The sequence below is a fragment of the Cetorhinus maximus genome, chromosome 12 (genome assembly GCF_964194155.1).
Source record: "Cetorhinus maximus chromosome 12, sCetMax3.hap1.1, whole genome shotgun sequence".
NCBI lineage: Eukaryota > Metazoa > Chordata > Chondrichthyes > Lamniformes > Cetorhinidae > Cetorhinus > Cetorhinus maximus.
In genome coordinates this window covers 70,248,018-70,260,658 of record NC_135890.1, presented here as the reverse complement: position 1 = coordinate 70,260,658, position 12,641 = coordinate 70,248,018, and the positions used below count along the sequence as shown (strand labels likewise).

The following is a 12,641-nucleotide window of genomic DNA, read 5'->3' as shown; positions in this document are numbered from 1 at the left end:
AAACTGCAGACTTTTTAAGTTTTAATAATCCTCTTTTTTGGAATGCATTTACATGATTACATACACACGTTATCCAACAAAATGTAGTTACAACTAACTGTCTAAAGTACAGGCTTCTGCTATTAATTAAATTGACAAAACCTGGAAAAGTCAACATTGTCAGCACTGTGCATACATCTTTTATCATATTGTGTGAAGCCAATTGGAAACCTTTCATAAACACAGAATTTGCTTCTTCAATTGTTTTTGCATCACAAGGTCAAAGTTTAACCCAGTTCCCATCCTTTGCAGGCTGAGTTAGATTCAGCATGCAAGATCTTCTGCCAGGGGAAAGCACTATTTCTGTTATCACATGGACCAGGCTTTTCAGAGCCAGCAAAGGCAAAAGTAGGGAATGTTCTCACATGGTCAGGATTTTCCGGATCTCCTGCACTCTGGCAAGTTGACCCTGTATATAAGGCACATCATTGCTCAGCTTCTTCGAAAGCTTTTCAATATCCATCTCCAGCTAAAAATGAACACACAAACGTTTGTTCTAAGACTCACCACACTAGAGTTAACTGTGAAACCATCATTCTATCCTACATACTTGTAGTCTGTTTATTAAAATTATCAAAAGCAGGAAATTCGCACACTCAGATCTGTATCACAAATGCTTGGATGAAAGCAGAGTCAGACTATTACAGCAGCTCTGCCATACCAAGCAGTTGGAAACCAGTAATTTTCCCAACTCCAAGTTGGTTCATTTGCAGAATGGTGATACACAAGACTGGGTTTTTGCCTGTGATTCCTTCCATGAGCTGATGTCATGTAGGAGCATCAATCGGAACTAAAGGAAGCGGAAGTTAATCAAAACCCAGTGGCCATAACCCTGCAACTTCTATGCGCCAGTCTCTCGCTCGTTAAATGATGTACAGCATATAAATGTTAACTAAAAGTAGAACCAAAACTTTTCCATTCATTCCTATTTTACACAATTTCAAGCAGAAACATCAAATATATCAGTATTTTAAGTCAGCCATGTAACCAACAAACTTAAATAAATACAAAGATTGATATATGAAGCATATGAGCTCTCACTCATTGAATAATGTATGTTAATGTAGCCTTGGATTCATTGAGGAAACCATACGTTACGCTCCTTGGATGATATTTTGACGTAAGATTTCTGGTAGTACCTGCTCCTGCATCACAGACACATGGTAAAATGCCAGTTCATTCTTCACCCAAGGCTTGTCAAAACCACCTACCAAAAAACTCATAAGACGTAGGAGCAGAAGTAGCCCATTCGGCCCATCGCGTCTGCTCTGCCATTCAATGAGATCATGGCTGATCTGATAATCCTCAACTCTACTTTCCTGCCTTTTCCTCGCTGATTAAAAATCTGACTGTCTCAGCCTCGAACGTACAATGATCCAGCCTCTACAGCCCTCTGCAGTAAAGAATTCCACAGATTGACTACTCTGAGAAGAAATTCCTCCTCATCTCTGTTTTAAATAGGCGATCCCTTACTCTGAGATTATGTCCTCTGGTCCTAGACTCTCCCACAAGGGGTAACAGCCTCTCAGCATCGACCCTGTCAAGCCCCCTAAGAATCTTATGTTTCAATAAGGTCACCTCTCATTCATCTAAACTCCGATGAGTACAGGCCCAACCTACTCAACCTCTCCTCATAAGAAAATCCCTCTATACCCGGGATCAACCTAGTGAACCTTCTCTGGACTTCCTCTAATTCCAGTATATCTTTCCTTAGTTAAGGGGACTAAAACTGTTCACAGTATTCTGTTTAGTTTTAGCAAGACTTCCCTATTTTTATACTCCATTCCATTTGCCTTCCCTATTACCTGAACTTGTATGCTAGCTTTTTGTGATTCATGCACGAGGACCCCCAAATCCCTCTGTGCTGCAGCTTTCTGCAGTCTTTCTCCATTTAAATAATAGTCAGCTCCTCTATTCTTCTTGCCAAAGCGCATAACCACATATTTTCCCACATTATATGCCATCTGCCAAGTTTTTGCCCACTCACTTAACCTGTCTATATCCCTCTGTAGACGCTTTGTGTCATCCTCACCGCTTGCCTATTTTTGTGTCATCTGCAAACTTGGCGATAGTACATTCACTTCCTTCATCCAAGTCATTAATATATATTGTAAATAATTGTGGTCCCAGCACTGATCCTTGTGGCATTCCCCTAGTTACAGGTTGCCATCCTGAAAATGCCCCCCTTATCCCAACTCTCTGTCTTCTATTAGTCAATCCTCTACCCATGCTAGTAATATACTACCCACAACACCATGGGCTCTTATTAAGTAGCCTTATGTGCGGTACCTTATCGAACGCCTTTTGGAAATCAAAATATATTACATCTATCAGTTCCCCTTTATCTATCCTGCTTGTTATCTCCTCAAAGAATTCTAATAAACTTGTCAGGCACAATTTCCCCTTCATGAAGCAATGCTGACTCTGCTTGATTATATTATGCATTTCTAAATGCTCTTACATCCTTTACAATAGACTCTAACATTTTCCCAATGACAGATGTTAAGCTAACTGGCCTATAGTTATATTGTCTCCCTCTGTTTTTGAATAACGGTTGGCAGCTTTCCAGAATCTAAGAATTCTTGGAAGATTACTACCAGTGCATCCATTATCTCTGTAGCTACTTCCTTTAATATCCTAGGATGCAGCCCATCAGGTCCAGGGGATTTATCGGCTTTCTGCCCCATTAGTTACCCTTGTACTTTTTCTCTAGTGATAGTTATTGTATTATTGCGCCCCCCCCCCCCCCCACTTTTGACCCTTGATTATTTAATATTTTTGAAATGCTATTAGTGTCTTCTACCGTGAAGACAGATGCAAAGTATTTATTCAGCTCCTCTGCCATTTCCTGGTTCTCCATTATTATTTCCCCAGCCTTATTCTCTAAGGGGCCTATTTTCACTTTGGACTGTCTGTTTTTATATTACTTGCTAGTTTACCCTCAAAGTTTATTTTGTCATCTTTTGTTTTTTAAATCTTTGCCACATTGCATGTTTTATCTTTCAATTTGATACTATCCTTAACTACCTTGGTTAACCATGGTTGGTTTATCCCCTTCCTAGAATCCTTCTTCCTCACTGGGACATATCTTTGTTGCAAGTCATGAACTATTTTCTTAAAACGTCTGCCATTGTTCATCAACCGTCTTTACTGCTAAACCTCTTTCCCAGTCCCCTCCAGCCAACTCTGCCCCCATTCCTTTGTAATTACCCTTGTTTAAATTTAGCACAGTTGTTTCCAACCCAAATTTCTCACTCTCAAACTGAATGCTAAATTCTACCATGTTATGGCCACTGTTTCCTGGAGGATCTTTTACTCTGAGATCATTTATTAAACCTGCTTCATTACACATTACCAGATCCAAAACAGCCTGATCCCTGGTTGGATCCACAACATATTGTTCTAGCAAACTGTCCGGAATACTCCATGAATTCTTCCTCGTGGCTATCTCTGCCAATTTGATTTTCCCAATCTACATGAAAATTAAAGTCACCCACGATTAGTGTACTGCGTTTTTTACATGCCCTCATTATCTCATGATTTATTCTCTGTGCTTCTGTTAAGGGGCCTGTAGACTACTCCCACCAGTGTTGTCTTCCCCATGTTATTTCTTGCCTCTACCCATTTGGATTCTACTTCTTCTGATCCAAGATCATTTCTTGCTATTGTATTTAGTCCATCTCATGCTAACAAAGCTACCCCATCACCCTTTCAAACAGTCACATACCCCTGAATATTTAGTTTCCAGCTTTGATTTCCTTGTGACCACGTCTCCATTATGGCTATAAGATCATACCCATTAACATCTATTTGTGCCGTTAATTCATTTGTTTCAAATACTACATGCACTTAAGTAAAGAGCCATTAACTTTGCCTTTTTACTATTTTTCCCCCTTTGACCCTATTTGCTGCTGCTGTTTTTATATTTGTACATTCTGTCCCTTCCTGTCACAAGGCACAAGATGATGGCAGAAGAGAGCACGATTTATGGGGGATTCAAATCATCTGAAGACCTATCCTGTTAAGAACTATATATCCTCATTCTGCATTCTCTACACACCAAGATACCAACTGTATGATGACTAAACGGGAAACCTTTAGCAGGAATCCAGAAACAAGCAAGATGGATCCATCAGAGCACTATCTGTCAAATGGAGACATTATTTAGTAAATGTATAGAGGCTAAGTGCATTCTCTCATTGGAGGCCTTAGATTAGAGAATCCAAAGAAATGGTGAGCTAGTTTGTTTATCAAAGTGATTTGATGCACCCTGTAACAAAAGGGAGTACTTGCTGGATTGACTCCAAACTCCCCCATGTAATAAAACAGCACCCTGGAGTGACTCAGGACTGTTCACCAACACATTCCACCTTGTCAGAATGGTCATCAAGATCCTGTCCTAATGTCTCAAATTCTTCATTATATGCGGATCCTGAGTGTAAGAGTTCACAACCTGGAACCGAGTGCAGCAACAATACCAACTACTTTAACCCAAAATTTTTGCAGAAACTGAGTGTCCTTAGGATGATAGTGGGCAAACACTAAGATTCAATTAGGAAAAAGCTGGCGCTTCGTGTGATATAGTATCAGGTGTCATCAGGTGAATATGTTTCCTAAACCTGGATTAAGTCCCACAGTCTCTGGAAGAGGCTGAATATGGAGTGAATTATTTGAGCGGCTTCCATCTGCAGGATTCAGTGCAGGCAGTTTATTTTTGAGATACGGAAAGCAACTGCTAAATATCCAAAGGATGCAGTACAACTGCATCAGCATCTCTGTCATCGTGAAGGGTCATATGTGCAATCAATAACCTCTTTTCCAGGTTTCAAACAACTTTCCGTCCATTGGCAGGGTTTTGCCTCCAAGGTTCAGGCTTGTGAATATGCAGGGAAGTTAAAACCCCCTTATGTGAACCAGCTGGTGCCATCTAAAAGACATCAAGAACTGCCCTGTTTTATCTAAAATTGTGAGCCAACTGCAAGTCGTTGCAGATAGGCCACCTCGGCATGACAAATCTGACATTTTCCTCATTGCATTGCTGCCACATCAGTAACTAGGCCCGTTGGATTTCTTGCTGCCTGGTGTCGTGTTCCTGCAGTGCTAGAATAAGACGCACTAGTTACAGAAATGTAAGCAAGCCAACTGTTGCTGGAACTGAGGCTGCCGGGGAGGTAAAGGGTTATCCACCGTGAATAGATTTTTTCCTATTTGGCCTGGAACGTGTGCTGGGAATGACATGACTACAGATACCTTCATCACCACCACTTCCCAAGCCACCAGTCAGCAGGGAGTTTGCTCTCCGTGCCTAGCTAATCCACCTTGGATCAGAAACAGAGCACAGGGTTCAAACCAGAGCCCAACCCTCCTGCTCCCAGTGTCCCCTCACGCCCACAGCAAGCATTAACAGACAGGGATTAGAGCAAATCCCAACAATTGACAGTGGATTAAAAACTGAATACATCATTATAGAGGAAGGACAATCACAACCAGCTGTCACCAGCAAAACAAAAAACAGTTACGCTCCACAGAATGAACAACAATGCAGAAAATGAAATCTAGGGCTGAAATCTATTTCCCAATTATTCCTACCTTCCTCCACACCCAGCCCAGCCATCATGCTGAGACACAGCTCTGTGGACACTAGGTTCCAGCTGTACCTCAGAGCTGGTGTGCTGCAGAACGTGTAGCCCAAGCCTTTCCCCAAGGACACTGTCATCTTCAATCTATATCTACACATAGGGACTTTCCAACAAGGCAGCCTCACAGGACAGTGAATGTGAATCAAAATTCAGCTCTAATTCTCTTCCTCTTTAACCTAGGACTACAACAGGCTAATTGCAGGACCTTGTCTGTTTTTTGCATGAAATTTGAATAGTTTTTTCACCAGAACACCAAAGACATTTCCTCCCAAGTGACACAAGCAGAACTGGAGGCTCTAGAAGAAACCTGGGGAGATCAGTTAACTACCCTCACAAGCTCTGAGTTATACAGAAACAGGTCCTTCAGCCCATCGTGTCTGTGCCGGCCATCAAGCCCCTATCTAATCTAATCCCATTTTCCAGCACTTGGCCTGTGGCCCTGTGTGCTTTGGCATTTCAAGTGCTCATCTAAATACTTCTTAAATGTTGTGAGGGTTCCTGCCTCTACCACCCCCTCAGGCAGTGTGTTCCAGATTCCAACCACCCTCAGTGAAAAAACGTTTCCTCAAATCCCCTCTAAACCTCCCTGGTCATTGACACCTCTGCTAAGGGGAACGGTTTCTTTCTGTCTACCCTATCTATGCCCCTCATAATTTTGTATACCTCTATCAGGTCCCTCCTCAGCCTTCGCTGCTCTAAGGAAAACAACCCCAAGCCTATCCAGTCTCTATTCATAGCTGAAACACAACCCAGGCAACATCCTGGTGAATTTCCTCTGCACTCTCTCCAGTGCAATCACACCCTTCCTATAGTGAGGCGGCCAGAACTGCACACAGTACTCCAGCTGTGGCCTAATTAGTGTTTTATACAGCTCCAACATAACCTCCCTGCTCTTATATTCTACACTTCGGCTAATAAAGGCAAGTATCCCATATGTCTTCTTAACCACCTTATCTACCTGTGCTGCTGCCTTCAGGGATCTATGAACGTGTACACCAAGGTCGCTCTGATCCCTTGTACTTCCTAGGGTCCTACCATTCATTGTGTATTCCCTTGCCGTGTTAGTCCTCCCAAAATGCATCACCTCACATTTCTCAGGATTAAATTCCATTTGCCACTGCTCTGCCCATCTTACCAGCCCATCTACATCATCCTGTAATCTAAGGCTTTCCTTCTCACTACTTACGATACCCCCAATTTTCATGTCACCTGCGAACTTACTGATCATAACTCCTATATTCACGTCTAAATCATTACACTACAAACAGCAAAGGTCCCAGCACCGATCTCTGTGGTACACCATGCATCACAGGCTTCCAATCGCAAAAACAACCTTCGACCATCACTCTGCCTCCTGCCACTAAGCCAATTTTGGATCCAATTTGCCAAATTGCCCCGGATCCCACAGGCTTTTACCTTCTTGACCAGTCTCCCACGCGGGACCTTGTCAAAGGCCTTACTGAAGTTCATGTAGACTACATCAACTACACTACCCTCATCTGCACTACTAGTCACCTCCTCGAAAAATTCAATCAAATTTGTTAGACATGATCTTCCCCCGACAAAGCCATGCTGACTATCCCTGATTAATCCCTGCCTCTGTCTGCCCCTAACTCTCTATCCAGGATTCAAGAGTATTGCAAGTTTGAAATACTTGCCTCTAAGTACCATGTGACTGAATAATGTTTGTGAAACTGTAACCATTTTTACCACATTCAGTTCAGCCCCTGTGAATCTGTTAAATCAGCATGATTTACCTGCTTTAGTTCCTGTCTAATCTCTGACACTTCCTCTCCCTTATCTGCAGAATTTACTTGAAGCCAATTTCGGAGCACAGAGGCCTGTTTCCGCCAGGATCTATAAAAACAATAAAGCACGTTTATATTATATTCCTGGGAGCATAGTTAGGTGTGGAATAAAGCTACCTCCATTCTGCCATACACTGGCGAGCTCAGAAAAGATATACAAATAAACTGCAATAATGGGAGAATTCACTCAACCTGAAATGAACTGACAATATGTAAACAGAAATGAGGCAGCAGAGTTAGAACTAGTGGACATACAGAAATAAAAACAAAGTGCTGGAAAATCTCAGCAGGTCTGGCCCCAAACACTCCTTCCAGATGTAGCAGTGGTTTACTTGTACTTCTTTCAATTCAGTCTATTGTATTTGCTGCTCACAATGAGGTCTCCCCTACACTGGGGGGACCAAATGCAGACTGGGTGACCGCTTTGCGGAAAATCTTCACTTAGTCTGCAAGCATGACCCCGACCTTTCGGTCGCTTGCCATTTCAATTCACCATCTTGCTGCTACGTTCATATTTCTGTCCTTGGCCTGCTATAATGTTCCAGTGAAGCTCAAAGAAGCAACCTCATCTTCTAGTTAGGCACTTGACAGTCTTCTGGACTCAACATTTGAGTTCAACAGCAGTGGTTCAAGACAACAGCTCACCATCACCTTCTCAAGGACAATTAGGGATGGGCAAGAAATGCTGGCCTAGTCAGCGACGCCCACGTCCCATGAATGAATTTTTTTTTAAAAATTTCAGACCATGAACTCTGTCCTCTATTTTGAATTTTTATTTTTGTTCCCCCCTCACCTCCCCCACCAGTGCCAGTCTACATCTTGTTCTCATGTTTTTGCTTCCAGACAGCGCTGACCTTTATCCTATTAGCATATTCTGCTGTTTTACTTTCAGACAGTGCTGACCTTTATTCTGCAACTCACACCTACTCTAGACCAATTCTTCTTTTCTTTAATAGTATCATAACGACTCCCTCTGCCTTTGGTTCCATGATACCTTTGTCATTTAATCACCCCCACTCTTGAACCTATCCCTGACCTCTTTTGCTCCACCTGCCCCTCCTCACTTTTTCAACAGCATAAAACCCATCACATTCCTGCCATGCTAATTAATATATTACCCCCATAATTGTGAATTCAAGAATTTTCCAAATGACAGATGTTAGACTAACCAGTCTATACTTGCCTATTTTCTGACTCCTTCCTTTCTTGAATAGATGTGTTACATTTGCAATTTTCCAATCACTGTGATCTTTGCAGAAGATTGGGAATTTTGGAAGATTATAGCCAATGCATTCACTATCTCTGCAGCCAATTCTTTTAAGACACTAGGATGCAAGCCATCAGGTAGAGGGGACTTGTCAACCTTTAGTTCCCATTAGTTTTCCCAGTACTTTTTCACTAGTGATAGAGATTGTTTTAAGTTACCTCCTTTTTGCCTCTTGATTTTCCACTATTCTTGGGATGCTTGTGTCATCTACTGTGAAGACGGATACAAAATACTTGTTCAAAGTTTCTATTTCCTTGTTTCCCATTATTAATTCCCCAGTCTCACTCTTGAAGGGACCGATGCTTACTCCAGCTACTCTTTTATATACTTGTAGAAGCTTTTACTATCTATTTTTAAATTTCTTGCTAGTTTTTTCTCATTCTCTTATTTCTCCCTGTTTATTATTTTCCTTAGTCATCCTTTGCTGGTTTCTAAACTTTTCCCAATCTTCTGGTCTGCTACTAATCTTCACAGCATTGTACATCTTTACTGAACACACATCCAAGGACAGTAAATGTGAACAGAATTGACGGAACTAGGCAGACAGGCAAAAATAAAGATGACTGTACAAAGTTAACAATGAAAAGAAAGGAAGGATCCACCAAGACAGGCAAAAGGACACTAACAGTTGCAATAATGGGCCCAATAGATCAAGTCAAATGATATGAAGCACAATATTCAGCATTTTTCTAGCATAATGTATACATTTAAGGCTTTAGACAGGGTGCCTTGGAAATTTACTGGACCAGTCCCAGCTGTAAAGAACTCTTATTTATTGTTTCAGGGGATGTGGGCATCACTGGTGAGGCCAGCATTTATTGCCTAGCCCTAAACGCCCTTGAGGTGGTGGTGGTGAGCCACTTTCTTGAACCTCTGTAGTCCATGTGCACACAAGCCCATGGGGCCACACTGCTAATAGGGAGGGAGTTCCAGGATTTTGACCCAAAGATAATGAAGGAACGGCAATATATTTCCAAGTCAGGATGGTGAATGACTTGGAGGGGAATTTGCAGGTGGTAGTATTCCCATGTGTCTGTTGCCCTTGTCCTTCTAGATGGTAAAACTCTATAAATTCGTGAAACACTATATTCCTTTAATAAATCCATGCTAGCTCAGCTTTATTGTGCTATGATTTTTTTAAAAATGTACTACTATGTCCTTAGTGAATTCAAGAATTTTCCCAATGACAGATGTTAGACTAACCAGTCTATACTTTCCTATTTTCTATCTCCTTCCTTTCTTGAATAGATGTGTAAAAGATAGGGTTTGGAAGGTGCTATCGAAGGAACTTTGGTGAGTTCAATTATATGGAAAGACTAGAGAAGTTGGAATTGTTCTATTTACAGTAGAGGTTTAGAAGAAAAGATTTGGTAGAGGTGTTCAAAATTCTTAGGGGCTTTGATATAGTAGGTAGGAAGAAACAGTGTGCACCAGTAAGAGGATTGGTAACTAGATTTAAGATAATTAGCAAAAAGGCCAGGAGCGAGTTGAGAATTTTTTTTTTATTATTCAGAGTTACGATGATCAGGAATGCACTGAAAGGGTGGTGGAAGCAGATTCAATAGGAACTTTCAAAAGGGCATTGGATAAACACTTAAAAAAGAAAAAAATTACAGGGCTGAGGTGCAAAAGCAGGGAAGTGGGACTATTTAGATAGATCAAAGAGCTAACACAGGCACAACGAGCTGTATAATCTCCTACTGTGCTGTCTTGTTCTATAATTGAAGATCGTGGTTAGAAAGAAAATTAGAATTCTAAAGGTTAATGCTGCTGCATAAACTGAACAGAGTAATTAAAATCTCAAATAACTGTTTTCTAAAAGTATTCATCAGAGGATCACACAGTCTTGCTACTCATTGTTTGTGAGACATCTGCCCAATCCGAAAGGAGTTTGAAATAAGCGTGGCAGAGGTATTTGCTATGTTAATGGATCTGTGAACCAACAAGTATCCCAAACCAGAGGGGATGTGCCCTGAAGGAGGTCAGGGAGGAAATTGGTAGGGTCAGCTATCATCATGAAAGAATCATTGGGAACAGGTGAAGCAGAACTGGAAACTCTTTCGAGTTATCAACAGTCACAGATTGCAACTCTTTCGAGTACAATCACAGTTCTTGGTTTTCCGGGAGTGGGACATGAACCCACAACCCTCTGATTCAAAGGCGAGGGTGCTATGAACTGAGCCACAGCTGACACCTCTAGCAGAACTGGAAGCATGCAAGCATAGAACCCAGAGTTAAATGCATCAATCTGAACTAAGCAATCACACCTGATAATGGAAACTAATATTGAGGGTACACTGAAGTAATAACTACAGAGTAACTTAATAAGAAATAGCTCTGTGTTACTGCAACTTCTGATCATTTCAGCTCCACTAATCAGATCACATATTTGCAGCACTGTGCATATGTGGAGTGGAACACAAAAATATGTCAATGTACTGGAGACAGTGCAGAGAAGATCAACAAGTCAAACAGGGATGAGGTATAAATCAGACACTCAATCTTTACAGTCCAGAAAGGAACTAGTTAATGGAGGGCCTCAAAGACATACACAAAATATTAAATGGTACAAATAGGTTAACCAACCAATTTATATTAAACCAGAAAATTAGAGAAGAAGAATGTATGAAAAATAGTTTTAAAACTTCTTCAATGAAGCCTGATAAAAATTTGGCAGGCTAGTCAAGTCAAAAACATTGGGCAATCGAGGTGTACAAGATTATGAGGGGCAAGGACAGGGTGGATAGGGAGCAGCTGTTCCACTTAGTTGAAGGGTCAATCATGAGGGGACACAAGTTCAAGGTGAGGGGCAGGAGGTTTAGGGGAGATGTGAGGAAAAACTTTTTTATCTAAAGGGTGGTGACGGTCTGGAATGCGCTGCCTGGGGGGGTGGTGGAGGTGGGTTGCCTCACATCCTTTAAAAAGTACCTGGATGAGCACTTGGCACGTCATAACATACAAGACTATGGGCCAAGTGCTGGTAAATGAGATTAGGTAGGTAGGTCAGGTGTTTCTCACATGTCGGTGCAGACTCGATGGGCCGAAGGGCCTCTTCTGCACTGTGTGATTCTGTGAAAGTCAAAATGAGGATAGCTGCAAAAATAAAAGACAAACTTGTATTTACATTGCATCTTTCATGACCTCGGGACATTCCCAAAGCATTTTATAGCCAATTAAATACTTCTGACAATTTTTTTTTATTCGTTCATGGGATGTGACTTCGCTGGCTGGGCAATCATTTATTGTCCATCCCTAATTGCCCTTGAGAAGGTGGTGGTGAGCTGCCTTCTTGAACCTCTGCAGTCCATGTGTTGTAGGTACACCCACAGTGCTGTTAGGAAGGGAGTTCCAGGATTTTGACCCAGTGACAGTGAAGGAACGGTGATATATTTCCAAATCAGGATTGTGTGTGGCTTGGAGGGGAACTTGCAGATGGTGGTGTCACACTGTTGGAATGTAGGAAACACAGCAGCCAATTTGTGCACAGCAAACTTCCACAAAGAGCAAAAGGCAATCTGTATTTTGCAATGTTGATTGAGTGATAAATATTGGCCAGGACATCAGAGATAATTCCACTGCTTTTCTTCAAAATAGTGCTATGGAATCTTTTACATTCACCTTACACCTCATTTGAACGGCAGCAGCTCTTACAATGCAGCACTCTCTCCGTACTGCACTGGAGTGTCAGCCTAGATTTTAAGTGTTCATCTTTGGAGTGGGAGAGTTAGTGTTCTAGAGAGAGGAGCTTCAATGAGCATTTGAGATGGTGCAGAAAAGATTCACAAGAATGGTTCCAAGAATGAGAGACTTCAGTTACGTAGATGGATTGGATAAGTTGGGACAGCTCTCCTTGGAAAAAAGTTTGAGAGGAGATTTGGTAGAGATATT

The 12,641-nt window shown here is 41.6% G+C and overlaps 1 protein-coding gene across 1 annotated transcript in view; it reads right to left on the bottom strand.

Annotated features, from left to right (window-relative positions):
• The window catches only part of sfi1 (SFI1 centrin binding protein), a 105,301-nt gene continuing 92,660 nt past the window's right edge, over positions 1 to 12,641 (bottom strand). Inside the window, exons 24-25 of the mRNA XM_078553843.1 lie at positions 7,436 to 7,535; positions 1 to 508 (exon numbers count right to left, since the gene is read on the bottom strand). Coding sequence (XP_078409969.1) covers positions 401 to 508; positions 7,436 to 7,535 — 208 coding nt within the window. The 3' untranslated portion in view covers positions 1 to 400. The remainder of the gene's footprint in view (positions 509 to 7,435; positions 7,536 to 12,641) is intronic.